We start from the raw sequence: 26,634 nt of genomic DNA, 5'->3' as shown, positions 1-26,634 counted from the left end.
TGAAGGTGGAGGTGAAGTCCACTTTCTTTGGAGTGGCAGGGAAGAGATGTGGGGAAGGGCTTCCCCCAAATAAAATGGGAGTTCTGTTATCACAAGAAGGGTGTGTGGATGCTGGGCATAAAAACTGAAGGTGGAGGTGAAGTCCACTTTCTTTGGAGTGGCAGGGAAGAGATGTGGGGAAGGGCTCCCCCCAAATAAAATGGGAGTTCTGTTATCACAAGAAGGGTGTGTGGATGCTGGGCATAAAAACCATAAAAGTCTTCTACAGAATTTTATGCACCCATTTATATAACAGGTATCTTGAGCACCTGCTACATGACACAGCAGGTTCTGGGGCTATGATAGTGGAAAAAGACATGCATTCCTCCCCTTTACAGTGGGTATAGTCAATGGCATAACATCGGTTATCTTCATTGATTGTCACCTGCTTTGCAAGAGAGAGATTATGTGCCTATTTTACAAAGAAGGGAACTGAGGCTCAGGGTAATTAAATGATATGCCCAGGGTAACACAATAAGATAGTGGAAAAAGACATGCATTCCTCCCCTTTACAGTGGGTATAGTCAATGGCATAACATCAGTTATCTTCATTGATTGTCACCTGCTTTGCAAGAGAGAGATTATGTGCCTATTTTACAAAGAAGGGAACTGAGGCTCAGAGTAATTAAATGATATGCCCAGGGTAACACAATAGTGTATTGAAGAGCAGGATTCAAGTACACATTTGTCTGACTGCAAAGCCCCTCCAGGGCCCATGTATTTGCCAAGGCTGTTCTCATAGCCTCTGGCTCCTCCTGGAATGGGGTGGGTGAAGGACCAGGGTGGGAGGAATGAGTCTGCATTAATCATTAACCTAGTCCTTGTGTGGGCACCCAGGAGGCTGACTGAACGTTTCTCCTTTGCAGCATGGTTATCCACGAATTCCAGCTTCCTAGTTCCCAGATAGGACTGGTGCCCAATGTGGGCCTTAAGCTCTCCATCAGCAACACCAATATCAAGATCAGTGGAAAATGGAAAGCACGGAAGAATTTCATGTGCGTTTCTGGGCTTGGTGTTTGTTGGGTGAGCTCTTCATGATATTTGGAAGGGATTAGAGCCAAGGTCTTAGGAACACCCAATTTTTTTGTCTTGCCCACCACCACTTGTCGCCTTGGGTTCCTAGGGGAATTTTTCACCTAAGAAGATTGAACATAAGCCGCAGTCAATAGCTGAACATTTGTCCACGTCTCCGTGCAGGACACAGGCAAGGCTGAGTTGGTGCATGTAGCTTCGGGTGGAAAGCTAAGGGACTTTTAAATTTTCTCCCTTTATCAGTTAGCTATTGCTGTGTAACAAACACTCCCAAACTCAGTGGCTTAAAATAACAACATATACTGTCACTTATATATCTGTGTGTCAGCTGTGGTTCAGCTGATCTAGGTTGGGCTCGGTTGAGGAGGTCCAGCTCTACATGTCTGCTCCTCCTTGGACCAGCGGGCTACCCCAGGCTCATCCTGGATGACAGCTGAAGCACAAAAAAGGAAAGTAGAAATGCACAGAACCTCTTAAGGTCTAGGCTCAGAGCTGGCCCATGGTCACTTCTATTCATATACCATTGGGCAAATCACGCTGTGTGGCCAAACCCAAAGCCAAGAACAAGGAAATGCACCCTCCCCATCCCTATGATAGGCAATGGATAGGGTGTGGATGCAGAGAGGGGTGAGAAATTGGGCAAATCATTCAAACTCTAACTCTAAGTCTAAATATTGGGTTCTTACCACAGTGACCCAGACCAATCACCTTAGGAACATCTTTATGGGGAATCTGGTGAGAAAATGGAGGAGAAGCCACCTTGGGTGAAGAGGGGGTGTGAGTCTGTCCTCCCTCACAAGATCTACTGGGTCTTTCTGCTGCTCCCCACAATAAGAATTGTTTAATTCTTTACCTGGGCTCTTCTGTACCTGTCATTTTATTTATTGATCACACACACATACAACATAACAATACTTCACTACATTATAGAAGACTTGACAAATTACATTCATGTCTACTATCTTATCCAAAGTGCATTTCATCCCTGAGGGAGAAGTTATTAACCTCATTAATTAATTAATGGGGGTATTAGTTAATTAAAGTCATTGACCCCAAATACCTACCTTTTAAATAGCAAAGCTGAGACACACATTCTGGTGTCTGACTGTTGGTCCAGGGTCTGGGTGAGGAATTGGAACCTCAGAGAGGTTAAGAAACATACCCAAAGCCACACAGCAAGGGTGGTGGCTGAGGCGGGGGTTGAGAGCAAGAGTCTGCCAGGCAGACACGAATGGGCTCAGACTTCAGGTTGGAATTCTGACTCTACCACTCGGCTGCTGTGTGACCTTGGCAAGCTGCCTTTTCTCTCTCAACTCCACCTCCTCACCTGGACTGGGGATAATAGCCAGATCTACCTTCTAGCATTTGTGTGAAGTTTGAATGGCAATGGGAAGAATGTGTTTGCTCCAAGTTGTTTCTCTTTGTTTTCCTTCAGCAAAGCCAGTGGCAGGTTTGATCTGAGCGTAGATGGTGTCTCCATTTCAGCTGATCTGAAGCTGGGCAGCGACCCCACCTCAGGCCAGGCCACCATCAACTGCCCCAGCTGCAGCAACCACATCAACAGTGTCAATGTGCGCATCTCTGGCAGCAGACTGGGGTATGATCCCCTGGGGTTGTGGGGAGGAGGGACCTAAAGAGTAATTGTCCCAATCATCCGTGTACTCAGAAAACACATCTGGAGTGCCACCTCCATGCCAGGCCTTTTTCAGAGACCTTGAATGTGGGAGAGGGGTAGGAGTTCAGAGAAGAAGCAGACAGTGTGCCTCTCTTAAGACATAACTTGTTCATTCAATATTCATCCTGCAGACTTTACCAAGCACTTACTATGCCCCAGGCTTGTGCTAAGCACTTTATACAGGCACTAAATTATACGATCCTCATCACAAATCTATAGGCATTCATCCATCCATCCATTCAATAAATATCTGCTGAGAATCAGCTATGCACCAGGCTTGTGCCACATGCTCAGAAAACAGCAATAAAAACTTAGTAATGGCTAAAATTGATGGGAGACTTACTATGCGCCAAGCACTGTTTTGAGCACACACATTATCTTATTCAATCCACACAGCTCTGTGAGGTTGGTCTATTGTTTCCCCATTTTCAGGGGAGAAAACTAAGGCACAGAGAGGACGGGAAATAACCTGAGTTTCCATAGCTACTGAGTGTTCAAGCCCAGGACTATCTGGCCCCAGACTCTTAGCTGTACAGCTTTGTTCTCTTAAAGTTTGCAGCTCAGTGGGGAAGACAAATCATTGCATTAATCAAATCATTGCACTAATGAGTGGCTCACACATAATTACAAAAGGAAATAAGAACTGAAAGAGGCAGAGAGTGCTACGAATGCATAGGACAGGAGGACCTGACCAGTCTGGGGGCTGGCCAATTCTTCCTTGATGAAATGACATTTGAATTGAGATGAAAAGAACAGGTAGGAGTTAATTGGGTAGGTGTTGAGGACAGGGGGTATTTTAAGCAGAGGGAACAGCACATGCAAAGTGGTGGGAGGAAGGGCAGAACACAGATCGGGGCAGGGGCCCAGCCACACAGCTGCTGAGGGAATAACTCCATAAATGGGAGAAATGCTTAATGGGGTGTGCACAGCTGGAGCTGTGGCCTATTTGGAGGAGAAAGGAAGGCTTCTCAGATGAGGCAGTTTCCTGAATCCAGCCCAGGGACACCTCATATATGTCCTCGCATATCAATCTCCAGGTGGCTGATCCAGCTCTTCCGCAAAAAAATTGAGTCTTCACTCCGAAACACCATTAACAGCAAGGTAGGAGGGGCTCAGGGTAGCCTCGATGGTCAGAGCGGGAGGGGCCCTCAGCAACCACATGCCTCCTGTGTCACAGGACACCTCCCTTCTCTCCTCGGGCCCCTTGGCAGTCCTTAGAGCCCTTGGAAGCCACAGATCCAACTCTAAACACCAGTCAAATATGTTTCACTGAGGACTCCGCCAAGAGACAGGAAGGGTCACTTCCCACACCCACAGCGAGCCTTCACGCATGCCTGCTTGAACCACCTCTGTTCTTCCTCCCCACAGAAGAAGTGCCATCCTCTCCCTGCCAACCTCTCCACCCGTAGCCCTGCTGGTCTTCTCCCCCCATCCCCACCCCACCCAGAACATACACTGTCGATGAAGCTGCAGGTCTGAACTTTGGCCTAACACTGGTTGTAGCCTGTTCCTTGGCACTGGAACTGGTACAAGAGACAGGCACTTGCCAGTGCTCCCCGACCCTGCCCTCACCTTGAGACCCCCAAGCCAGCTTTTTCACCTAAGAGGTTATTCATTGGGCTGGTTTTCCATTAATTAACCACCAGCTGCCAAGAACCGCCTGGACCTGTTTCAAAGGGCAAATGAGTGTGGGCTTTCTTCAAATGGCAATGCGGGAACCATTGAAGGTTTTAGACAAATGCATGACCTAGCCAGGTCTGTGCCTTAGAACAGGTTCTCTGTTCACTGTGAGAATGACTGGAGGGACCACAGTTGAGGGCAGGGAGGCCACTGAGGCTTGTGTAGTCTTCTAGGTGGAAGTCGCTGGTTTCCTAGTCAAAGGCACTAAATACGCAGGTAGGAAGACATCAATCAAGTGAGATAATTTATCTGAAAATACTGTGTCAAAAGTCTAAAAAGGAAAAATCAATGCATGGTTGTCAAGATGTGTAACACAGTGGATTATAGAATGGGTTTTAGGGTTAGAATCCCGGAGTTTTAGTCCTAGTTCCAGGACTTAAATAGTGAAGTAACCTTGAAAAAATTACTTGACCTTTCTGAACCTCAGTTTCAACATCTGTGAGATGGGGACATTAATACCCTCTCCACCTAGGTGTTGTCAGGATTCATGATATAATGCACACAATGTGCTCACCCCCTAGCTGGCTCCCCACAGCTCAACTGTCTGTTTAATTAAGTAACAGCCTGAGCGGAATGTTAAGATTCATTAACATTTAGAACGATTAAAATGATTATTTCTTGGTACCACCTAAAAGTGGCCCTTCTATAGCAACCAAGCTAAAAAGTAATAAGTAATGCAGCTGCTGGTGAAGGTGCTGGTGAGGGGGGAGGATGATGGCCCACATGCGCTGTGCTTGCCATGGGCTTGGCACTGGCAAGAACTCTTTACACGGATTCTAGCATTTAATCCCTGATGACAGAGATGTCTTAATTATCCCCATTTTACAGACGGGTAAACTGAGATACGAAAGCGGAGGTGATAGTGCTGGGACTCAAATCCAGGCTACTCACCTCAGAGGAGAAGCTCTTTTAAAAAAAAAAAAATGGTTTTGGTGGCTGGCTAGCATGGGGATCTGAATCCTTGACCTTGGTGTTATCAGCACTGTGCTCTAACCAGCTGAGCTAACCAGCCAGCCCAGAGGGGAAGCTCTTCATCAGACAAGGGGCTGTTTAAGAGAGAACACTGGCCTGAGTGAGCAAAGGAGGTGTCACGATGCCAGGAGGGGCTGGGCGCAGGGAGGCACAGGCTGGGGAGTCCACCCCCAGGAGCTCAGTGTGCAGGGTGGGCATTGGAGGAAGGACAGCCTGAGCCTGTGTGAAGCGTGTGTGCAGGGAGAGGGGTGGCAGGTGCCTGGCTCCCTCAGGGAGGCGATTTACCGTGCTTTGGAGCCATCTGTTGGCCTGCAGGTGAGCAGCATTGGGTGGCAAGGCCTGAGGGGCAGCCTAGGGGTCCAGCCGGGCTCCAGCAGCCAGCCATGCTTACCTCTCGGCCTGGGCCATTTGGAGAAGAGCTGGGGGTTCCTCAGGGAGTGATGTTCTTTCTTGTTCCTCTTGGAACTTCCAGAACCTTATGTGGTAGAAACACACTCGAGGGAAGCCAGTCGTTTTCCTCCTCCCTCCTTCCCTCTACCCCGTCTTCCTGCCTCCGTTCATTCCCCAGGTAAAATAACTTGACTGACATGGGGAAGGAGTGTGGTAGAAACACACTCGAGGGAAGCCAGTCGTTTTCCTCCTCCCTCCTTCCCTCTACCCCGCCTTCCTGCCTCCGTTCATTCCCCAGGTAAAATAACTTGACTGACATGGGGAAGGAGGGGCAGCAGAATATGGAAGTGACCTCTAGGCAGACGGTGGGGCCAATCCTAAGGAGGAGTAAGAACCTGAGGAGTTTGATTTGGGATGTTCCAGCCTTGGGGCCCTGTGGGACATCCGGGGACAGTTGTCTAGGCGGCAGCTGGGCCCCCAGACTGGAGCCCAGTGGGGAGATCTGGGCTGCAAAGCAAGGGCTGGTGTTGGCCACGTGCTGGGAGTAGCGGAGGTGACTGCTTGGGCTCCGCACCCCCAGGCAGATGCTGAGACAAGGATTTGGGTGCAAGTATTTGGGGGGAGGGGCCCCCAGGCAGCACAATGAGGGGGTGGGGAAGGGATCCAGGGAAACGTACTTTACTGAGTGGGTTGCTGCTGTGGCCAGCTGTGGCTCAGTTTTGCTGGCGATTCTTGGAGGAACCATGCGGAACACACCTCACAACTTGTTCCACTGTGAGTCATGGGGACGGGGGCAGGTATGGGAATGGCTTCTCTGGCCCACCCAGACTCGAGCAGAGAACCCGTCCCCTGCTCCCAAAAGCTCAGATAAGGGAAGGCTGACCACGGCCTATCTCTTGTTTGTTTGTTTGTTTTACCACCTCATTCCACAAAGGATCTGAGACAGCAAAAACAAACACATAAATAAAAACAAAACAATAACCAACAAAAACCCCACATTATAAAATAGAAAACATAATGAGGGGGGTGCCACAGGCCTCAATCCCACCCCTCCTCCTTCCATCCCGTTTCCTTCCCCTTTCCCCTCCCCCCTTCCCTCCCAACTGCTCCACAACAACATCCTAGAATGTAAAAAATAATATTAATAATAAAAAAAAATGAAAATATAAATACCCATCAGGGAAGTTCCACATCAGGATAGGAAATAGAGTCCAAATATGCAAGTCATACAGCCATATACAATTACTATTTCCAAGCTGCATGTTGGGCTCTGAGCTTTCTGGTGGCCAAAGAGAAAAGAGAAACTTGATGAGCTACATATTTTCAAGAAAACATTCAAGGAAAGCAAAGCATATCTGGATCATTATTCCCCAAAGGACATTTTCCACTATGGGAAGCCTCCACTGATCACTTCTTTGGTTCTCCCCAGATCTGCAAGGTAGTGACTAATTCTGTGTCCTCCAAGCTGCAACCTTATTTCCAGACTCTTCCAGGTGAGGGCTGGATGGGAATCAAGGATAGAAGTGGATAGAAAAGGGAGGGGGAGAGGGCAGCAGGGTGGGTGTGATGGAGCCCACAAGTTTCCCAGACAGCCCTGGGCCTGGGTGAGAATGGGCAGAGCAGGTTATTTTCAAGTGGCAGCAGGCATTGGGCCAGGCCTTGTGCTAAGTCCAGAAGTGAGGTGAGAAAGCAGCCCACACCCCACCCATTTCCTCAGTTCTGCATGGCCCAAAGAGCCAAATACCACCAGCTCTCTGAGGCCAAAGACATGTAACTGGCCTGAGATCTGATACTTGTCATTTCTCTCTGGACCTCAGTTTCCATATCCTTAAAATGAGAACAACAATCTCTACCCCCAAGCACTTGGTAAACTGCAAGGAGCTGCAGCAGACAGGGGAGGACTCCCTCTGGCCAAGTGCTCAGCATGTTCCAGGCTCTCAGGAAATTGTCTCCTCTCAGCCTCCCAACACCCCACTGAGATAGGCATTGTTCTCTCTATTTTATACATTAGGAAACTGAGGCTCAGAGAGAAGATGAGACTTGTCCAAGGTCACAAAGCCATTAAGAGGCAGGATCCAAATGTGGAGTGAAAGTTTTCTTCATTCCAGAGCCTGTGCTCGAGCTACTCCCAGGGCTGCTTCCCATGAAGCCTGGCGTGGCTGGCACTTACACTTAGTACCTGCCCATTTAGGATGCCTTTTCTTCCTCCAGGGCAGGCGCTCATCCTGGGCATGTTTAATGCAGTTGCAGTGTCCAAGGTTTGTTCTCATGAGGCAGAAAAAATATTTTGGTTTAAGTTCCAGCATCACGACTCACCAGCCGTGCCATCGTGAACAACTTGGATTTCTGAGCCTCAGTTTCCTCCCTTCTAACATGGGACGAGAAGGTTAAAGGAGGGGGCAATATTTATTTAATTCTCATTGATTCCTGCTAGGAAACAGAGAAACTGTTGAGACCTGGACCAGCCCAGGCTCAGCCTGGAATGCTATCACTGCTAGTAATGATCCCATCTGGCTTTTGAGCCTCTACATGTACAGTGCATTGGGCATTCACCTTTTCACTTAATCCTCCCAGCATCTATGAGGTCACTAGAACCACCCTCATCCTACAAGTGACAAAAAACATGGCTTAGAGAAATGCAAGGACTTATCCAAGGTCATACAGAGTTTTATTCAAACCCAGGTCTCTCTGTCCCCTTGAGTCTATGTTTTAGCCACTCATCTCAGGAGCATGATGGTGTCTGGGCTTGTTTTCCTTTAAGGGGAGCTCAGGGAGGGCTCCCTGGAGGAGGTAGGAATGGATCCAGTTTTAGGGGATGCTGCCATGGGAGCCTGCTCATGGCCCATCTTCTTTCTCTTTAGTGACAGCCGTAATAGATGCTGTGGCTGGGATTGACTATCGTCTGGTGGCACCTCCAACAGTCACAGCTGAGAACCTGGATGGGCAGCTGAAGGTGAGGCTTACACCGAGAATCATACCCTAACACCTCTGCCTTAGACCCTCCCGGGGCTCCCCATTGTCCTTGGAAACAAATCTTACAATGATCTCCCTTCCTGTCTGCCTCACCACCACTCCACTCCGCTCTCCCCTCCTCTCCCTGCTCCAGTCACATTGGCCTCCCTGCTATTCCTGAAACACACTATGCCCACACTCTCCCCAGGGCCTTTGCACTGGCCGTTCCCTCTGCTTGGAGTGCTGTCCCCCAGCTATCACACTGCTCTCCTTTGCTTCCCTCAAACCTTTGCTTAGTTAGAGAGGCCTTCCCAGACCATTCTTGCTGAAATAGCTCTCGCCTCTCCCCCCATATCCTGTTTTATTTTTCTCAGCAGCACTTATTTCTTAACAAATCTTACAATGATCTCCCTTCCTGTCTGCCTCACCACCACTCCACTCCGCTCTCCCCGCCTCTCCCTGCTCCAGTCACATTGGCCTCCCTGCTCTTCCTGAAACACACTATGCCCACGCTCTCCCCAGGGCCTTTGCACTGGCCATTCCCTCTGCTTGGAGTGCTGTCCCCCAGCTATCACACTGCTCTCCTTTGCTTCCCTCAAANCACACACACACACACACACACACACACACACACACACACACACACACACACAGAGTCTCAAGTCTGTCTCCCTCACTGTGATAAGTGAGAAGGGACTGTGACTGCTTCATTCACTACAGTATGTGCAGCACTTAGAACTGTACTTGGCATATAGTAGGTGCTCAATAAATATATGTTGGATGCATAAATGGATGGATGGATGATGAATGGATGAATGGGTAGGTGGATGGATGGGTGGATGGATGGATCAAATGGCTGGATGGTTGGATAAATGGGTGGATGGAAGGATGATGAATGGATGGGTGGATAGATGGTGGATGGATGGGTGGATGGATGGTGGATGGTGGATGGATGGGTGGATGGATGGTGGATGGATGGGTGGACGGATGGATCAAATGGCTGGATGGTTGGATAAATGGATGGATGGAAGGATGATGGATGGATGGGTGGATGGGTGGGTGGATGGGTGGATGGGTGGGTGGATGGTGGATGGATGGGTGGATGGGTGGGTGGATGGGTGGATGGGTGGGTGGATGGTGGATGGATGGGTGGATGGATGGTGGATGGATGGGTGGATGGGTGGATGGATGGTGGATGGATGGGTGGATGGATGGGTGGATGGATGGTGGATGGATGGTGGATGGATGGGTGGATGGATGGTGGATGGGTGGGTGGATGGGTGGATGGATGGTGGATGGGTTGACGGATGGGTGGATGGGTGGATGGATGGGTGGATGGGTGGGTGGATGGTGGATGGATGGGTGGGTGGATGGGGGGATGGGTGGATGCTGGATGGATGGGTGGATGGGTGGATGGATGGGTGGGTGGATGGGGGGATGGGTGGATGCTGGATGGATGGGTGGATGGGTGGATGGATGGGTGGGTGGATGGGGGGATGGGTGGATGCTGGATGGATGGGTGGATGGGTGGATGGATGGGTGGGTGGATGGGGGGATGGGTGGATGCTGGATGGATGGGTGGATGGGTGGATGGATGGGTGGGTGGATGGGGGGATGGGTGGATGCTGGATGGATGGGTGGATGGGTGGATGGATGGGTGGGTGGATGGGGGGATGGGTGGATGCTGGATGGATGGGTGGATGGGTGGATGGATGGGTGGGTGGATGGGGGGATGGGTGGATGCTGGATGGATGGGTGGATGGGTGGATGGATGGGTGGGTGGATGGGGGGATGGGTGGATGCTGGATGGATGGGTGGATGGGTGGATGGATGGGTGGGTGGATGGGGGGATGGGTGGATGCTGGATGGATGGGTGGATGGGTGGATGGATGGGTGGGTGGATGGGGGGATGGGTGGATGCTGGATGGATGGGTGGATGGGTGGATGGATGGGTGGGTGGATGGGGGGATGGGTGGATGCTGGATGGATGGGTGGATGGGTGGATGGATGGGTGGGTGGATGGGGGGATGGGTGGATGCTGGATGGATGGGTGGATGGGTGGATGGATGGGTGGGTGGATGGGGGGATGGGTGGATGCTGGATGGATGGGTGGATGGGTGGATGGATGGGTGGGTGGATGGGGGGATGGGTGGATGCTGGATGGATGGGTGGATGGGTGGATGGATGGGTGGGTGGATGGGGGGATGGGTGGATGCTGGATGGATGGGTGGATGGGTGGATGGATGGGTGGGTGGATGGGGGGATGGGTGGATGCTGGATGGATGGGTGGATGGGTGGATGGATGGGTGGGTGGATGGGGGGATGGGTGGATGCTGGATGGATGGGTGGATGGGTGGATGGATGGGTGGGTGGATGGGGGGATGGGTGGATGCTGGATGGATGGGTGGATGGGTGGATGGATGGGTGGGTGGATGGGGGGATGGGTGGATGCTGGATGGATGGGTGGATGGGTGGATGGATGGGTGGGTGGATGGGGGGATGGGTGGATGCTGGATGGATGGGTGGATGGGTGGATGGATGGGTAGATGGATGGGTGGATGGATGGTGGATGGGTGGATGGATGGGTGGATGGATGGTGGATGGATGGTGGATGGTGGATGGATGGGTGGATGGGTGGGTGAATGAATGGTGGATGGTGGATGGATGGGTGGATGGGTGGTGGGTGGATGGGTGGGTGAATGGATGGTGGATGGTGGATGGATGGGTGGATGGGTGGTGGGTGGAGCTGCATTTCATACTACTCTGTCACTCACCTCCTCCAACCAGATGTATTCTCAAATACATCCAGCTTGTTCCCACTTCAGGGCTTTTGCCCTGGCTGTTCCCTCTGCCTGCAACTGTCTTCCCTCCCAATGCCCACCTCTACCCTGCTGGCTTCTTATACTCCAGGTGGGTTTCTGCTCAGTTGTCCCTCCCAGAGTAGCTTCCCCCACTCCCACCCCAGCTAGAGTAGGTCTCACTCCCTAGAATTCATTCTGGGCTGTTCCTCTTTCAGTTCTCCCACAGTTAGTGATTTGCTGGTTTTTCACTGTTTACTTGTCTGTTCCAAAATATGTTCAGTGTGAAAAAAGAAAATTTAGAAGCTACAGAGGAGCAGAGAAATAAAAAATAGAAAGGAAGGAAGGAAAAGAAAGAGAGAGAACCCAAGTCCTGCAACCCAGAGATAAATGCTATAAATACAAAAGTGTAGACCTCACCAGTCCTTATGTACGTGGACACAGGGGAAAACATACACATATAGAGACCCATAAACAAATACATACACATACAGGCATAGAAACAAAAACATGCAAAAACAACAGTACATAAATAGAAATAAATGCACACATATAATACTCATATACAGACATAGAAACACACATATACATATATTTGCATGTGTTGTATTATACATACTGCTTTACAACTTTTAAAATTAAAAGAGTGTAAGGTGAACATCTTTCCATGCCATCCATGAAATGTCCTCCTGCAGCACTTTTGCTGGCTGTTTGGTCTCACAGTGGACAGCTTGGGATCAGGTATGTGGACAGTGCCCCCTCCTGGGACACTTGGGCTCTTTCCACTTTTTTCTGAAGATTTTTTTTTTCTTTCTTTTTTTGGCCCCTGGCTGGTATGGGGATCCCGACCCATGACCTTGGTGTTATAAGGCCGTGCTCTAACCAACTGAGCTAACCAGCCAGCCCCAGCACCATGCACTAACCAAGTGAGCTAACAGGCCAGCCCCAAAGAATATTATTCTATTCCAACTTTTTATTTTTATTATGTTATTTTTTCTGGTGGCTTGTGGGTATGGGAACTGAACCCTTGATCTTGGTATTATAAGGCTGTGCTGTAACCAGCTGAGCTAACCGGCTAGCACCAGCCCCAAAGAATATTATTCTATTCCAACTTTTTATTTTTATTATGTTATTTTTTCTGGTGGCTTGTGGGTATGGGAATACTGAACCCTTGATCTTGGTATTATAAGGCTGTGCTGTAACCAGCTGAGCTAACCGGCTAGCTTTTTTTCACAAACATAACCAGAGCTGCAGTGATCATCCTTGTAACTGCATCTCTGCTCACCCCTGAATAGTTCCTAAAAGTGGAGTTGTTGGACCCAAAGGCATGCTTAAAAAACAAAAACCCACACATATCTTAGTGGTACGACAGAGTAAAAGATGAAAACAACACGTAATTGTCCACTGGGAATGACTGGTCCTGTTGACACCTGGGCTCCTGCCCAAAGGTGATTGCTGACATCCAAGGGGTGTGTTAACTTCCCAGGTCCCTGGTTCTAAGCATTCATGTGCCTGGTTCTAAGGCACATGAAAATCCCTCCAGAGATTGCTGGTAATCTGTTTGCACGAATGAACACGCACTGTTTTTCCACCGGCTTTTCTCACCTAATGATATATATTAGAGATGGTTCCTGGTCATTACGTGGGCCCACATTATTTTAAAAGGTGGTATTCCATAATAACATGGGCGTCATGCTTGTTAATTTTATTTCTTTACTTATTTTGGGTTTTGTGTATGTGTGTGTGTGTGTGTGTGTTTAATTGGTTATGAATATTCATGAGATACAAAGCTGATTGTCACCACTCGTGCCCAAAATGCTTATTAATTTTAAATGATGAAATGATTCAACAGTACCTGAGAGTGTGAACGTTACATGTTCCCAGGTATCTACCACCCAGATTTTTAAAATGTTACCATTTTGTCATTTTGCATTTGCTTCTGATTTAAAAAAATAAAAATAAAACATTGTGAAAATAACTGAGGCCCTCTGGGGAACCCTTCTCCAAAACTGCCTTCCGCTTCACTCCTAGGTAACCCTGCTGAGGATGTTGGTGTATGTCCTTCTTGCCTGTGTTTTTCTATTTTTTATGGGCCTTTAAATTTTACATAAGTGCTATCCCACCATATGCATCCATCTATAATTTGCTTTTTTAAGCTCAACGCTATTTTTTTTTTTTAGCTAAATAAATGATCTGCTTTTGTAGCATGTTGCCAAATTGCTCTTCGGAAACATAACCAACCACAGCAGCATATGAATGCTCTCAACAAAAACTGGATAGTATCAGTTTAACACACACACAACACTTAACAGTTTATCTCTTTTCAAATTTTGCTAACATGATGGATGAAACAAACAGGCAAACAGAACTTCATTGTTCTTTTAATAGGGTTTCTGTGCTTATTAGCAAGGTTGAGGCTGAGCCATTAGAGGGGTTAGGAGAATGCTCGCTGGATATTGGATACCCGGGTTCAATTCCTGGCTCTGCCACTTACCAGCTGTGTGACTTTGGGCAAGTCACTTCACCTCCCTGTGCCTCGGTGTCTTCTCTTGTAAAGTGAGCATAATTACACCCTTCTTCTAGGGTTGACATGAAAAGCACGTAGAAACTAGCATGCAGGAGGCGTTTGGTTTCTGATGATTGCTTTTTCCTATGAGAGTGTGTGATTAGGGTCCTCTGCCCATTTTCTCATGGGATGGAGATGTTGAATTCTGATGCTTGAGAGATGCCTGGGCTCACTCTGTTACCTCCACCCCCAGGGGGAGTTCTTCAGGCTGGCCCACCCCAGCCCACCTCCCTTTACCCCGCCAGTGCTAGCATTTCCCACCAACCACGACCGCATGGTGTACTTGGGCCTCTCTGACTACTTCTTCAACACAGCTGGGCTTGTGTACCAAGAGGCTGGAGTCTTGAAACTGGTCCTCAAGGATGACATGGTAAGGCCGGGCTGTGGGTGGATGTAAGAAGAGCACTGGACTCAGAGTCCAGCAAACCTTCTGGATTTAAAGCTTTGTTCATACTGGAGAGATCAAGGTGTTGACTCTACACTTAGTCACATGACCTGAGTTTGAATATTGGCCCTACCCTTTCCAGCTGTGTGGCCTTAGGTCAGTTACTCAACCCCTCAGAACCTCAGTATCTTCCTCCAAAGGGTATCAGGAAGATTAAATGAGATATTAATGTGCAGGAAGCAATGGGCCCAGTGCTTAGCATGTGGGAAGTAATGAGCAGTAAACCTGACAGCTAACCTGAGTACTTGCCATATGTCAGACACTGCCATCCTGTCCTAGCATTATATCACTGTTATTGTTATCATTCTCATTAACTCTATCACATAGTCATGGAGAGTCTCACTCTGGGCCTCAGTTTACCCATCTGTAAAATGAGGAAATGACCATCCTCTCCAAAGTCTAGGTACAACCTGATTCCAACCTGGTCACCAACTTTGTGGGGTTCCCCTTCTACTGCTCCTGGAGGAGATGTCAGAATCTCCATCTCTGTAGAGGTACCAGAGGGCTGCTGAGCACCTCATGTTTCCTATGGAAATAAACAAGGACCACCCAAGTGAGAATCAACAGAGGCTGTTTATTCAGAACAAGGAAGTCAACCACCTTTGCTTGCACTTGGCAGAGATTCAAAGGCAGGCAGGGATGGGAAAGCTTCACAGTGAAAAAGGGTACGCTTCAGGTGTGCCCTGACTGGAGCTGCTTGGCACAGAGAGGCTGGAGGCAGGATAACCAGAAGCAGGCATGCTTTGGGATTGGTTGGAGAGCATGTCTGGCTTCCTCCGGGGCAAAAAATAGGGAAGATGGCAGTCACCCACTGACCATCTCCTGACCATTCTGGGCCAACTGCTGCAGAAGTTGTGGGTCAGCATCCTATTGTCAGATGAACTTTTGACATATTCAGTCTCTTGCCCCCCTTATAGAATCTGTCCCCTCCTCCTGCTCTAGAGCATAATTCCCCAAAATGCTTTTCTCTTGCTACAGATTCCGAAGCAATCCAAATTCCGACTGACAACTAACTTCCTTGGAAACTTCATACCCCAGGTGAGAAAGGGCTTGCTGTCCTTTAGTCAGCTCAGGAGGTGGCACGGGGCTCTGGGGAGGACTGGGGTCTGCTGAGTGAATAAGGAGACCCCCTCCAGATCCAGAGGCAACCTGGCATGAGACAGCAGAAATAGCTGCACGCAGCCCATCCCCAGTGCGGAGCAAGCCTGCAAGCATCAGCTGACCAGGGGGAGGCTGGATGCTGGGTACTCATCCATCTAGCAAATATTTACTGAGTGGCTACCATGTGTCTGGGCCTGTGCTGGGAACCCAGCAAAGCAGACCATGTCCCTGCCCTCCCAGAGCTCCCAGTGCAGTGGAGAGAAAAAAATACCATTTAGATACATAAAACAATAACAAAAATAATGCAGACCAACAGCTTGATGAGGTTACTTTAGACAAGGTGGTCATGGAACACTTCTGTCTTAGTCTGCTCAGGCTGCCACAACAGAATGCCACAGACTGGGTAGCTTAAACAGGAGAGATTTATTTCTCATAGTTCTGGAGACTGGAAGACCAAGATCAAGTTGCCTGCAGGTTCAGTTGCCTGGCTTGGAGACAACCACCTTCTAGCTGAATCCTCATATGGACTTTCTTCAGTGAATGGGGCAGGGGGGAGTGGAGAGAGCTCTCTGGTGTCTCTTCTTCTAAGGACACTAAATCTATCAGATCAGGACCCCACCCTTATGACCTCATTTAACCTTAGTTACTTTCTTAGAGGCCCCATCTCCACATACAGCCACACTGGGGGTTAGGACTTCACCATACTGAATTTGGGGGAACACAGATATTCTGCCTTTAACAGCCTCTCTGAAGTTTCTATGCAGGGAAGTAGTGGTTGGAGGGGCTGATAGGGTGCCCAGGAGTACTGTTTTGAAGCTGCATTTGCATGATGGTCACCTGATTTTAACTCAGACTGTGGAGAGGCTCGGAGACTAAAAGAGATGGGGGGAGGGTCGCCAAGACCCTCCTTAGTTCCCCTTTATAGCCACTAGTGCTCTCTGAGGAGGTGACATTTCCACAGAGACCTGAAGGAAGGGAAAGATCCAAGCTAGGGAAGAATGAGTGGACGAGCATTCAATGAGAGGGAACAGAGAGTGCAAAGGGTTTTAGGTGGCAAGAGAGCTTGTCGTATTTGAGGAACAAAAGAGTTCCATGTGGCCAGAGATGGAGGACAGGAGGTAGAGCTACATGGGGTGTGGCTGGCTGCGTGCCGGGTGCCAGACCATGCAGTCATTTTGATTTATTCTAAGAGCAACGGGAAGACGTCAGAGGTGTTTACACAGGGGAAGGGCAAGATAGGATTTAGAAACATTTTAATAAAAGCAACCCTGTTTTTGTTTGTCCCCACTGCAGGTGGCCAAGATGTTCCCCAGTATGAAGGTGCAGTTGCTCGTATCTGTCTCCTCTCCGCCACACATGTCCGTGCAGCCCACCGGCCTTGCCCTCGCCCTTGCCCTGGAGGCCCAGGCCTTTGCTGTCCTCCCCAACTCCTCCTTCGCCCCCCTCTTCCTGCTTGGCATGGTAAGCTATTCCTGGGTGTGGGCACATGGGGAGCCCTGGACAGTGCCAAGAGCACTGTCCTTGGAGTCAGGAGACCAAGTCAGATTCAAACATGGACAGGGTGACTCCGGAGCCTGTGACCGGAGCTGCTGTACTCGGCTGCTGCCAGCTCCGACAGGCACTCATTCACCCAGCTGCTCATTTGTATATTTGTTTATTCATCCATACAATTACTCATTTGCTCAATTTTTCTTTCATTTCATCACTCATTCTGTCATGGGCTTGAAATATGTGTACTGTTTCCAATCCATTCACTCATATCTTTGGTCATTCAATTATTCATTGGTGCATTCATTCATTCATTCATCTGTTTAATTCTTCATTAGATTGTCGACTTGAAATATGTTATACCTTTTCTGTTCCTACATGCATTCATTTATTCAATTATTATTCATTTACTTATACCTTTGTTCAATGGATCATTCATTTGTCCATTTGTTCATTTTTTCATTCATCATTTATTCATCCATGTGTGTGTCTTTGTTTATTCCTTCATTTTTGTGTTTGTCTAATCCTTCATTTATTCAAGTTTTTATTCCATTGGTGATCTGTGCACTTATCCGTTTGATCACCCTATCACTCCATGAACATTTGGTGGCAACTTCCGCGGCCACTGGGGATGTGGTCCAGGCTCTCTCCCCACCAGGAGGCACTGAGAGGCCTCGGGCAGGTCTGTCCAGTCTCAAGCTGAGACCTGTTATCCCCACTTTGCAGACAAAATGGGTTTCGAAGTGGTCACCCAAAGACACACATACCGCACAGAAAAGCTGAAGTGGGAACCTCAGCTTTCTTTTCAAGAAATATCCTTTGAATGAATCAATGAATGAGCAGTTGTGAGATGAGGGCTGGCCTGGACTATCTCACACGGCCCCTCCAGGAGTAGTCCTGGAACTCTGAGATGGCCCCAGAAGCAGAGAGAGAAAATGGAAACTGGCTCACAGTCTAGGATGCCCCTCGAGCACCTCAAAGCGAAAGGAAGTCTCCCTACTCCTTGGGTTTTGTGGCCTGACCCCATGGCATGGGTTGCTCTGCGAGCCTTGTGAAACTGCCCCTCCCCCATCTTGGAGACCTTGCAGAGCCCCAAGACCCTGGGTCAGGGCAGGTCACTCTGGGCTGTTGCTTTGCAGAGCACGAATGCTTCTATGGAGGTTGGCGCCAAGTCCGACAGGCTTGTTGGAGAGCTCAAGTTGGGCAGGTAAGGAGGTCTGGGGGAACAGGAGGAGGAGCTGCCCACCCGCTGTTGGTGTCCCTGGGATAGCATTGGCTTTACGATGTACCAAGCCCTGTGTCGTTGCTTTCCTGTTCACCCATCACACTTAAGCCTCAAATAGTGTGTGATGGACAAAATATCCCCATTTCACAGACAGTGAAACTGATGCTCAGAGACAAAGTGACTTGCCCGAGGTCACACGTCATAGAGTGACCAACCATTTTGGTGTGCCCAGGAGCATCCCAGTTTTAGCACTGCAAGTCCTGTGTCCAGGCACCATCAGTCCCAAGCCAACTCATGGCTGGGAAGTGCCAGCTGACGGTCCATTCCACACCGACCCAAAACAGCATCCAGTGCCCCACGTCCCTGGCCTCCTTCCTTGGCACTTGGAAATTCCACTGCATCTTCTCCTCACCCTGTTCTTGGGACCTCAGGAGCCATCCTCTGCTGGAATCCGTGTGACCCAGGTGTGAATCCCAGCAGTGGAGGTTGTGGTTTGGAGTGTGGGCTCTGACATGAGGCTGCCTGCGGCTGAAGTGCAGCTCACCTTGCCGAGCGCCAGAACTCCCCAAACTCCAGTTTCCCTAGCTGTAAAGTAAGCCCAGCATTCTTTGCCAAGAGTACCATTGTGACAATTAAATGAGGTATTAATATGTGGTTAAATATGAAGATTAAATGAGGTATTAATAAGCCCAATATTCTTTTCCAAGAGTATCTTTGTGAGGATTAAATGAGGTATTAATATGTGTTGAAGTGTTTAGAACACATCAAGGGATGTAATGAGTAAGCAAGAGGGAAAGAGAAGGGCAGAAAAATGCATAGAAAAAGAGAAATACAGAAGTGGAGGGAGAGACACACAGAAAGATCGAGAGTGGGAGAGACAGAGAGAGGGGTGGAGAGACACATTAAAAGGGAGATGCTCAGTCCTGGCTGGTTGGCTCAGCTGGTTAGAGCACAGCCTCATAAGACCAAGGTCAAGGCTTTGGTTCCCTGTACCAGACACCCGCCAAAAGAAAAAGAAGAAAAGAAAAAGAAATACAGAAAAGGGAGACACTCAGAGAGACACAGAGAAGGACACACGCAGGGAGAGCAGAAGTGACGACCCCAGCACTGGGACCTGGCGTCTGCCTCTTCATCACATACACGCTGTTTAAATGTGGTCTTGACCCACATTCCTGCCCATTTCTGCCCTCCTTCTGGCACAGAGCTGTCCTTTGTAACCTTGAGATCAGCTCCTGAGGTTTACATGCTGCTCGTTTCTCTTGGCATCATTTTGACAAGTGTTACTGCTTCAGATACATGTGGATTTAATTTTCCTTGAAACACCCGTGGGCATCTCAAGTAGAGGAGCTGGAAAGATACAGCCGGGCATTGGCCGAGCACAGACTTTCTTTACTGTGGGGTGGGGTGGGGTGGGGGTGGGGTGTGAGAGTCTATAGAGCAGGAATCCTGGGGCTACTGACGCTGGGTGAACAAGAGCAAGTCTTCAAACTCTGGAGAGTGCTGGAGACAGCAAGGGCTTTGGCTTCAGGGAGACCTCTTTGAAATCCTGCTTTGCTAACTGTTAGCTGTGCAACCTTGGACAGTCGCCTGCCTTCTCTGAACATCAGTTTCCTATGGGTAAAGTGAGAGTGTAATGGCCCTTGCCTCTCAGAGGGTTACAGGACTTCAATGGGGTAAAGCACCCAACACAGGGAACAATAGGGGCTCAATAACCAGCCATGTATTTCCCCCTTCTTTTAGATCACTGTTAAAATGTGTAAGGCCACAAAAAGGGGATCATTTATTGACTCAGGTAACTGAAAAGTCCAAGGCTTTCAGGCAAGGGTGGACCCAGGTGCTCAAAAGATGTCCTTAGAAATCTGACTCTTTCAGTCTCTTGGCTCCTCTATCCTCTGTCTGGCCTTCATTCCCCAGCAGGCTGTCACCAGGTGGTGGCAAATGGTCATTAGTAGCTTCCTATTTTCCTGGAGAAAAGAGAACACCCCATTCCCAATCTTTCTAGCAGAAGTCCTGGGACTCTCACTGGGCCAGCGTGGGTCACAGGTCCGTCCTTGAAGCAAGTACTATGGCAGGGGAGGTGGACTATGCCCTTTGGCCAGCACACCCCAGAGCTCAGTATGGGATGGGGAGCACCAACAATGCAGGGAATGGGTGACTCCCCCCAAACGAAAAGCCAGGGGGCTGTGACCCAAGGAAGGGGCGAATGGATACTGAACAGGAAAACCAGGCAGTATCCACCAGAGTGGTCCCCTTTTCCCCAGCATCTGGGTTCCCATGTGGGTCAGGCACTTGGTGGTCTAAGTCTCCTCTCCCTCTATCACAGGCTGCTCCTGGAACTGAAGCACTCGGATGTTGGCCCCTTCTTGGTGAGTCTGAGGGCCTTGGTGGCTCCTTCCTTCCCCTCATCTGGGTCGGGGGGACATGTCAAAGGCTCATTGCATTATTTAGGAGGCCACTTGTTCATTTGCATATAATTTGCTTGTGAATTAATGGTGAGAGGTGCTTTGTTGGTGGAAAGACCTGAGCTGGAATCCCTGCTCTGTGCTTACTAACTGTGTGGCCTTGGGCAAGTCACTTCTCTGAACTGCAGACTTTTCCTGCAGAATTGGTGTGGTGAGGTTTAAATGGGATTAAATGTGTACAACCCAGTACAGAAAATCTGCTCAACAAATGTTTGTTGAATGAACAAGTTAATTACTTTATTGAGCACTTATTATGTGCCAGGTGCTGCTCCAGGTATGGAGGATACTGAGGTTCAAGACGGGGAAGCAATGCCTTCCCCCCGTCATAGTGGGGAGACACAAGAGTAAGAAATGAAGATATCAGTCATGATCAAAGCCATCCAAAGTGAAATGGGGGTGGGGTAGACAGTGATGAGAAGAATTAAGGGTTAGAGGGTGTGATTAGGGAAGGTCTTTCTGAGGAGGGGATATTTGGGCTCAGGGATGAGAAGGAACCAGCAGAGGGAACAGCAGGGGCAAAGGCGCTGTGGCAAGAACAAGTGTGGCATGTTTGGCGATGAGGGAAGCTAGCGTGGCCAGAGCGGCATGAGAAGGGGGCACAGAGGAGATGTGGCTGGAGAGGCAGGCAAGGGCTGGCACTTCCAAGGCCTTCTGGGCTAGGGGAAGGAGGTTGTGTTTGAAAGAAAATGAGTAGCCAGTGACCTGTTTCTGCAGGGAGTGACATGATCTGGTTTACCACCTCTATAAAAGATGCCTCTGGGGTGGGGAGAATGGATTACAGGGCATGAGAGTCAGACCAGGGGCATCAGTCGGGAGGCTGGGCCATTTGTCCTTGTGAGATGATGGGGGCTGTGACTTAGCCAGTAAGGGGGAGGATTGGAGACATTGTTTGGAAGTAGATTTAGACAGAATTTGGTGAGAGACTGGACGTGCATGGCTAGGGAAAGGGCTATCAGGATGACATCTAGATTTCTGGACTGAGCAGCTGGGCAAATAGCAGAGCCACTCACTGGGATGGAGAGAGGGCAGGGGGGCAGGGGAGGAGATGATTCTACTACCCAGGAATCACTGGCCATCATTAAGTAGACTTGCCCCTGCTGCCCTCACCTGTGACGCTGACAGCGAGCTTCCTAAGTAGCAGCTCAGATGCTCCTGAACACCAGCCACTCAGAGCAGCTGCCCTTGTGTCTTACGTCAGAAGCCACAGTGTGTTGATTCTGTCCAGTGTGTTACCACACGTGGCATGAATCTCCCAGAGGGTCTCTGGTTGAACCAGTTTCCACTGCTCTGGAGTGGAAAATTCCTTATTTCCTTAGAGCCCTGAAACACCCCCCGAGTGTTCCACCATGTGAGTGCCTTGCAAGCCACCCAGCCCCAAAGTCATACTGTCCCAGCGTCCCCTCCAAATCTGATAAATATCCAGCTAGTGGTTTCCATCTGATGACATTACAACACACGGAAGGACTGAAAGCAACTTCATCATATTTTCATGGATTTACTGGCACCAAGCCTCTCCCAGTGGCTTGACTAAGTCAGTAACTAACTTCTGCTTCTGCAGAAAATGAAAACTTAAAGTTCCCAGGATTTATAGGAAGGAGAGCACCATATTTGGTGAGCGCAGGGAATGGTAGCCCAGGGAAGGAAACTCTACTGTTCCAGAAACAAAAATGTGTATATTTACAAATTGTAAATGTCACCACTCCAGGCAATCATCTTGAGAATTTTACATTATTTTTGAATTTTTTTTATTATTGCCAAAACAAAACATACACACTAGAGAGCATTCAGAACCTACAGATTTTCAAAACAAAACAAAACAAAAACAATTTATATTTTCACCACTTAGTTAATAATTTGGACTATATCCTTTCTGACCTTTTGCTATGCCTATTTAATTAAAAAATTGAATTATGTGATTTCTATAGCAGGCTTTTCCTCACTCAGAAAAAATCATGAATACCCCTATGTTGCTAATTATATTTTTACATTATCATTCTTAACAGTTGCACAATATTTCCTGATATCAAAGTATCACCATTTCCCCAATATGATTCCTCTATTGTTGGATATGTGGGTTGCTTTTAATTTATTATATTGATGAAATTTATCTCTTTGGTGAACACCCTTGCATCTAAATTTTTGCCTACACCCTACATCATTTCCTTAAAATAAATGCCTTGGAGGCATGTTTGCTGGCCCCAAAGGCATGCACATTTTTAAGGCTTTTGATGACAGCTGCCAAATAGCCCTCAAAAAGTTTGATTCAATTTGCCCTCTAGCCCACAGTGTCTGAGAGGATAAATAAAAAAAAAAATCATATTCATAATATTTTAGCATTTCCTTGTACACATCTGTGGGATACAGTGTGTTGTTTAAGTGCTTGCATATACTGCACAATGATTCACTTAGGGTAGAAGGCATAGTTTTGTACCCACTAGTCCACCAGGGATGCATTTTTTAAAACAAAGGTTCTCATGTCAGTGCTTGCATATACTGCACAATGATTCACTTAGGGTAGAGGGCATAGTTTTGTACCCACTAGTCCACCAGGGATGCATTTTTTAAAACAAAGGTTCTCATGTTTCTAAACTCTCTGATGACCTTCATCATCGTTGTGGTAAGGTGTATGGCCTCGCGCCTTACAGTTTAGATCATGTGTTACATCTGGAACCAGTAGAGCAAAAGAAATCACTTCTGTGACCTGCACTGGGCAGCTGAGTTTTCACATCGTCACTTGTGTCCATCTCACAGCGGTTTCCCCAGCTGTGAGGTTGCGGAGTGGCACTGGGTGGCAGGGAGGGTGACGGAGGACTGCGGATCCCGCAGTGCCCTGATGACGTGGGTCCTGCTCTCCTTCTGAGTTCCAGGTTAAAGTGCTGGAGGCTGTCATGAACTACATTGTGCCCACCGTTGTGCTTCCCAAAGTTAACGGTGAGGAGCTTTTTGGAAAACCATTGAGTTAGTCCTGGGGAGAAGAAGGTGGGGGACTACCTGGAGCACCTACTACCTGGCCCCAGATGTAGGAGGTGGGGTATCACCTCAAATGAATCTCAAATGACATCTGACCCAGAAGGGGGATGGCACTGAAGGGGAACTCACGTGGGTTGAGTCTTAGTATGTGTCCTTCATTATTTCATCCACTCCTTACAAAATAACATGAGGGACTATTAATATCTCCAGTTTTCATGGGAGGAAATGAAAGATCAGGATGGTTAAGTAACTGACTTCAGGTCACAGAGAAGGTGAGAGCTGGGGCTTGGGTTTATCCCAGCACCGAAGCCAAAGCCCACGGTCTTTTTCTTGTCTGGGAGAAGGGCCAGGGAGTCTCCTGCTAACCTCGGCTAAGAGCTCACGATCAGCACGCTGGTAAGAGCTTCAGGCAGGCCTGGCCCCAACCTTTGAGAGCCGGGAGCAAGAGTATAAATAGAGACCCGTGTAACATGTCACCAGGGTGTTTAGAAATTATAAATTAAGCCAACAAATTGTTATATAGAATATGATCTATCCTCCTACCTTGACAAAATGGCTTCATAATGACCTGGGAGGCCAGGTTTATTTAGGCTCTCCTGAGCTCCATATGGGAATGTGGTGGTACGGGGGAGCTGCCCCTGGCCGCCACCCACCTCTGCCTTCATCCTAAACCCACATGCGCAGATACCCCCCCTTACATTCCATGCTCCGTCCACACCCCGGCAAGCAGCTGCCCCTGGGCTGACACTCGGGCGTGGTGTCCACCGGCAGTGCTGTGCACTCGATGGTGGTCCTAGAGAAGAGGCCCACGCGGGTCCTAGAAGTGGTCTTGGAGCTGATGGAGAACAGGTGGGAGGCACACCCCCAGGGTAGCCCTCCTTTCAGGCACAGACACCCAAGCCAGTCCCTACCTAGGGCCAGGTACGCAGTTTCAGAGGCCGCCCACCGTGGCTCTCTCGCCCTCCCCGTCCCCTGCCCGTCACTTTCTCCTCTCGTGGTCCTTACCATTCACTGGTCTCCGGCACAGAGAAGTTGCAGAAAGGCTTCCCTCTCCCGATGCCCTCCCATGTCCAGCTCTACAACTTGGTGCTTCAGTCTCACCAGGTGAGTCCCCAGGTCTCTTTTCTCCAAATCTCCCATAACAATAGCGGCCCTCTGCTGCCAACCTTCCTCTGTGCCAGGCCCTGTATCAAGCACTTCCTACCCTACAACAACCCTGGGATGTGGGTGCTGTTAATAAGCAGAGAAGAAAGACTAAGGCTCAGAAAAGCCACACAGTATTAGATGAAGCCCAGATCCAAAGCTAGGCTTCCTGCTTTTAGCCACCACCGCATCGCTCCCACGCTACACTGGCTAAAAACAGAATCCACGTACTGGCTAAAGAGCCTCTTTTATAAAATTGGTGCATTTAAACATTTAACATATATACATTGTATGCCTACTTTTGCATCCAGCACCATGCTAGGCACTGTGGCTAAAAAGTGTGGCCAGTGTCTGGCAGATTTAGACACATGACAAGAGGCTTCCTCTTGGCCTCTGCCCAGCCTGCCCCCGTCAGCACTTGACACTTGTGTCTTTGCTCGGCAAGCTGTCGTCCCCTGGTTTCCAAGCCATCCTCTGCTCCTGTTTTTCCTCCTGCCTCTTTCTCTAGGCTGTTGCTTGCTCTATTCCTTTCCCTACAAGCTGGAGCTCTCCAGATCCATCGCCAGGCCTCTTCTTTTTCCCCACTCTTGGCTCTCCCTGGTCACTCTCATCACCTCCTTCAGGCTTAACTGCCACCTTGTTGCCACCCAGCGTTCCAGCCATGCCTCCAGCCTGCTTATTTTTTCTAAGCTCCTGATGTGTGTATTCTCTGGCTTCCTCAGTGTCTCCAACCTGAGGCCCCTTTATCCCAGCACAAGCCAACAAGGTTGTTTTCTCTGCCACCAAACCACCACCCCTTGCATTCCTTACCTTGGTGAATGGCTTTCCCGATGACTTGTGGCCCTCATGGGAAACCATCCAGATTCCTTGCTCTCCCTTACCCGCAACGTCCAGTCAATCAGTCCCCAATTCTTTAGACCAGGGAGCTAACGGGGCTAAGAGATGGTAGAAAAATAGCCAAAAGGGCAGAGGAAAGTCATCTTCCACGTTCCTCTTTTTTTTACCAAGTTTATCCTTAAAAAAAAATAATGACCCCTGGCACAATTTAATTTCTTCATTTCTAAAAATTCTGAGTGAGGGGCATGAAGGAGCCAAGAGAAGTGGTTTTGCAGCCTTGATTGGAACAAGGGCCCCCTGAGCTGCCACAAAGCAAGGATGACAAATGAAGGCCTCTAAACAGCCCGTGGGGCTCTGCGTCTGAGAAGGAAGCAGCTGTCGCAGATGCTGGCAGCTGCTCATGTGCAGACCCCCGCAGCAAGTCCCTGAGGGCCTGCACTGGTTCTTGTCTTTCTATCTGCAGCAGGCCCATTCTGCTCTCTCCTTCTCAATAGGCAGGCTCCCAAAGTTTCCTTCTTAAAAACCCAGCAGCCCCCACACTCTGAAATGGGGATGTACTTCCACTTGGTGACGGCATTCCTGTCTCTCCCTAGAATTTCCTGCTGTTAGGTGCAGATGCTCGCCATTACTGAAGCCACTGGGGGTGCTGGGGACTGTCGGCTGCACCTGTTCCTGATGGGCTGTGGGGCACAGGCTGCCTTTCTCCAGGAAATCCTCTCAAGATTTTGACCAAGAGCCCCTTGCAGACTTCACTGAACTCAGATTCAGAAATGATCTAAACACAGGCAACTTTGTTCATTGGAAAAGTGCGTAGTGCATATTTTAGGGATTATGAGCTTCTTTAAGGGCTGAAGCTGAA

General features: G+C 48.9%; 1 protein-coding gene across 1 annotated transcript in view; it reads left to right on the top strand.

The window, feature by feature from the left end:
• Nucleotides 1-26,634, top strand: part of BPI (bactericidal/permeability-increasing protein) — a 31,117-nt gene extending 4,483 nt beyond the window's left edge. The window contains exons 3-15 of the mRNA XM_008591001.1: nucleotides 906-1,034; nucleotides 2,507-2,668; nucleotides 3,784-3,847; nucleotides 7,218-7,281; nucleotides 8,650-8,741; nucleotides 14,298-14,474; nucleotides 15,528-15,587; nucleotides 16,944-17,111; nucleotides 18,278-18,345; nucleotides 20,687-20,729; nucleotides 23,693-23,756; nucleotides 24,823-24,899; nucleotides 26,369-26,634. Coding sequence (XP_008589223.1) covers nucleotides 906-1,034; nucleotides 2,507-2,668; nucleotides 3,784-3,847; nucleotides 7,218-7,281; nucleotides 8,650-8,741; nucleotides 14,298-14,474; nucleotides 15,528-15,587; nucleotides 16,944-17,111; nucleotides 18,278-18,345; nucleotides 20,687-20,729; nucleotides 23,693-23,756; nucleotides 24,823-24,899; nucleotides 26,369-26,407 — 1,207 coding nt within the window. The 3' untranslated portion in view covers nucleotides 26,408-26,634. The remainder of the gene's footprint in view (nucleotides 1-905; nucleotides 1,035-2,506; nucleotides 2,669-3,783; nucleotides 3,848-7,217; nucleotides 7,282-8,649; nucleotides 8,742-14,297; nucleotides 14,475-15,527; nucleotides 15,588-16,943; nucleotides 17,112-18,277; nucleotides 18,346-20,686; nucleotides 20,730-23,692; nucleotides 23,757-24,822; nucleotides 24,900-26,368) is intronic.

The sequence above is a fragment of the Galeopterus variegatus genome, unplaced genomic scaffold, assembly GCF_000696425.1.
Source record: "Galeopterus variegatus unplaced genomic scaffold, G_variegatus-3.0.2 Scaffold6550, whole genome shotgun sequence".
NCBI lineage: Eukaryota > Metazoa > Chordata > Mammalia > Dermoptera > Cynocephalidae > Galeopterus > Galeopterus variegatus.
This window is presented reverse-complemented; position numbering and strand designations above follow the sequence as displayed.